The sequence below is a fragment of the Cynara cardunculus genome, assembly GCF_001531365.2.
Source record: "Cynara cardunculus var. scolymus isolate 2C chromosome LG 10, CcrdV1, whole genome shotgun sequence".
NCBI lineage: Eukaryota > Viridiplantae > Streptophyta > Magnoliopsida > Asterales > Asteraceae > Cynara > Cynara cardunculus.
In genome coordinates, this window is record NC_037537.1 from 24,661,422 (window position 1) to 24,664,702 (window position 3,281).

The 3,281-nt window shown below is 30.4% G+C and overlaps 1 protein-coding gene across 1 annotated transcript; it reads right to left on the bottom strand.

The window, feature by feature from the left end:
• Positions 1–1,303: 1,303 nt before the first annotated feature.
• LOC112518896 (kunitz trypsin inhibitor 2-like) lies at positions 1,304–1,990 on the bottom strand. Its single transcript, XM_025126679.1, has one exon. It carries the CDS (start codon positions 1,988–1,990, stop codon positions 1,391–1,393), a length of 600 nt encoding a protein of 199 aa, XP_024982447.1. The 3' UTR covers positions 1,304–1,390.
• Positions 1,991–3,281: the final 1,291 nt, after the last annotated feature.

Here is a 3,281-nt window from a genome sequence, read left to right on the forward strand (position 1 = left end):
ATAATATAACATTTTATAAAAATAATAATTAAGTATTCTGTTAGAACTCAATGATTATCCTAATTATATTTTAGATTTTTTATATTTAAAATGAGTTGTTTATCCTGTATTTGATTGTGTTTATCTGCAGTTAGTTACGCGAATTCAGATATGGAATGAAATCGGATAGAGATGAACGGGTTTAAGAGTTTTTAAGAGTTTAAGAGTTTTAAGAGTTTTTAAGAATTTTAGCCAAATGCTTTATAATATAGTATAGATATATATATATATATATATATATATATATATATATATATAGAGAGAGAGAGAGAGAGAGAGAGGAGCGATCAAATGAAAATCACCCTCATTTGTAAAAACCGTACAAACCACATTCATATGTCGATTTCATTGTTTAATCTTATGAAATTGTTTAATCTTATGAAATTTTTTCATGAAATTGTTTCATATAATACTTTTTTTGATGAATTTGTTTCATATATGGTCATGAAATTGTTTCATATAATATTTAATGAAATTTTAATGAAACTGTTTCATATATTTCTCTAAAATTAAAATAATGAAGATGATAATATCCATGATTAATACCTTCCACAATAAAAATGGTTAATCAACCTCTCATAATTAAAAAAAAAATGAACAAAATGAAAATTTATGATTGGTTGAATGAGGTTTTCACGGTTTTTACAAATTGAATGGTTTTTATTTGAACGTTCCCCTATATATATATAATACAATTTGGGTCTGGGTAATCATATAAGAAAACCTCTTGTATCACTTCCTAAAATTAGAGTAAATCTAAGGGACATTTTTATTTGGTTATCCATGTCTGGATTATTTTTTTCTACCCTATTTTTCTGGTTCAGACGGAACAATTTTCGCACACGATCGATCTTTTTAACCTTTAAAACTTCTTACCTAAATTCTAGATTAGTATGATCTTTTTAATCATACAGACAGACATTGGTTTTACGRTATAAATAGAGTTTGATCAATAAGAAATAATTAAGCTTCAATCAAATAAAATATAAATCATGTCATGTAATTATACGAGTTTTCAAAATTGATCAATATAAAAACAGTAACGTCTTAAATTTTTTTTTATCAAGAAGAAGTTATTTACATATTAATAATTATGTCATAGTAAAAACAAGTCGTCATGTCTTGCGAATTTTGCACCGTTAAAATTGTTGTATTTCAACTCAATCTTGTATTAAAATTTGTACAAAAATCATATATTGTTAGACATCCTAATTAATCTTTTTTTTAAGTTTTTATTATCATTTTCTTAAATTAAAATTATTATCAAATATTTTATTTTATTTTATTTCATATAATAATTACACCACAAGTAGATGAAAGTATATATAATCATTCAAGATGGGTATAAAAGTCAATCTGCCTTTTTGAACACGACCTTAAGAGGCACGTTATTTAAAACCAGACTTCTACGTCCGTTTTTAGCAATAGTAGAACCAATATCTGCACAAGCTGGCCTGCAAGTATTGCATACCGAGGGGCAGAATGTCACCTTATACCCGTCCTCATACTTCTCAATCTTGAACCAATTACTTATCGTTTCCTGCCCTGGGTTTCCGACCATCCCACGGCTCGACACCACCCGTTGCCCTCCAGAAACCTCCACTCGCCACACTGCAGGCCGACCACAGGTTGTTGCATCCGAGAATTTAATATTAAGATCAGTGGATTCGAAGATGGTCCCATCTTTGTTGGTGTTGGTTGGTAGAAAAGTCAATGGTAACCCGTTCAGTAATTCGTTGTTTTCTTGAACAACATCGAGTGGGCATGTTTGGTTTATTGTTGTTGGCGCTAGTTTTACGCCACCACCATTGCCACGTATAGCGGGAATGACGTAGTATCTGAGGGCAGATCGGACGGTGCTCCCTGTAAGGTCGAGGACCGGATCCGGGTTTTGGCCGATGGAAAGTGAGAGTGTGGAGAAAACGATGAAAATGAAGAATGGTGTTTTCATTTTAGTTTGATAATATGTCCATGAATGAGGTTGGGGTAGCTTGTACTTATAGCATTAGATRKCATATAAATAGAGTTATGGATGATGTGATGTGTTATGCGGTGGTATTTCTTGAATTCAACACATGTATAAAAGGATAACTCTAAAAAATCAAATTGAAATCAATATAAATATACCTAAAATTCATGTCGTTTTTAATTAGATGATTAATAATCCGATTGAATGATCATACGTCTGTAATGCATTGTCTATTTTATAATGGGTCCCATTCTTTGAAGAAAATCTTTTCTATGATCAGAAAAAATCATTGGCTTATTAAATTATTCTATCTATTACAAAATGATCGAAATTGAGATTAATTTCTATTTGATTATCTTCCACGATATAGCTCAGTTGGTAGAGCTCTGCTCTTGCAATTGGGTCGATCCGAAGAGAAGGAAGAAATCTTCGGAAAGTGGGTTTATCTAACAGGCAAAGATTTGCCTCCGTGGAAAGGATGCTTCAAATACAGTATCGAGAAGTACCGTTTGTGGAACCTCAATATCCACTGGTTTATATTTTTATCTACAAATACATTAAAAGTACTAGGCTTTAGAAATTGGGTCTGGTTCTTCAAAGACCGATCCTAATTAGTCTTTTCTTTTGTTAATTTTCCTCATACTGGTTCATATGTAAATTAGTTTGAACGTTAATCATTATGTTGGAAAAAAAAACAAAAAAAGTGTATAAATAATAATAGGGTCTTAAGTTGTTGGTAAATGTAATCATTATAGCATGACATTTCTTTGAATTATAATGTGTCGAACGAGTTGTTACCATTGGTTTGAAGATAATGATTCATCGGGTTGAAAACCTTGGTCCGAAGCCAACAAAGACGGCTGGTCAACAATGCAAAAAAGCTATAATTTGACTTGAAAATACGACGGATAAGACGATAAGAGAGGAGCATAAATAGTTCTAGGTTCAAGACGAGTTATGGATTTGATCCAAGTCTAGTCTTAACGATTTTTGTTGTAGGATTGGTTAACTCTGATAGATTATTTTTATATGTTTTTTTTAATGTATTTATTAATTAAATTATTTTTCAAGTTATTTAAATCTCAATTTTGTAGATATACTTCTATATATTAATCCATACTAGAAGCGTACTCGCGCAATGCAGCGAGATACATCGTGTTTTTAATATTTYATTTTATTTTTTATCTCAGTCGATGTTATAATATGACTTTATGTGATTTTGAGAAAGCGATGATATTTTTATTTTTGAATAAAATATATGTTTGACGATATC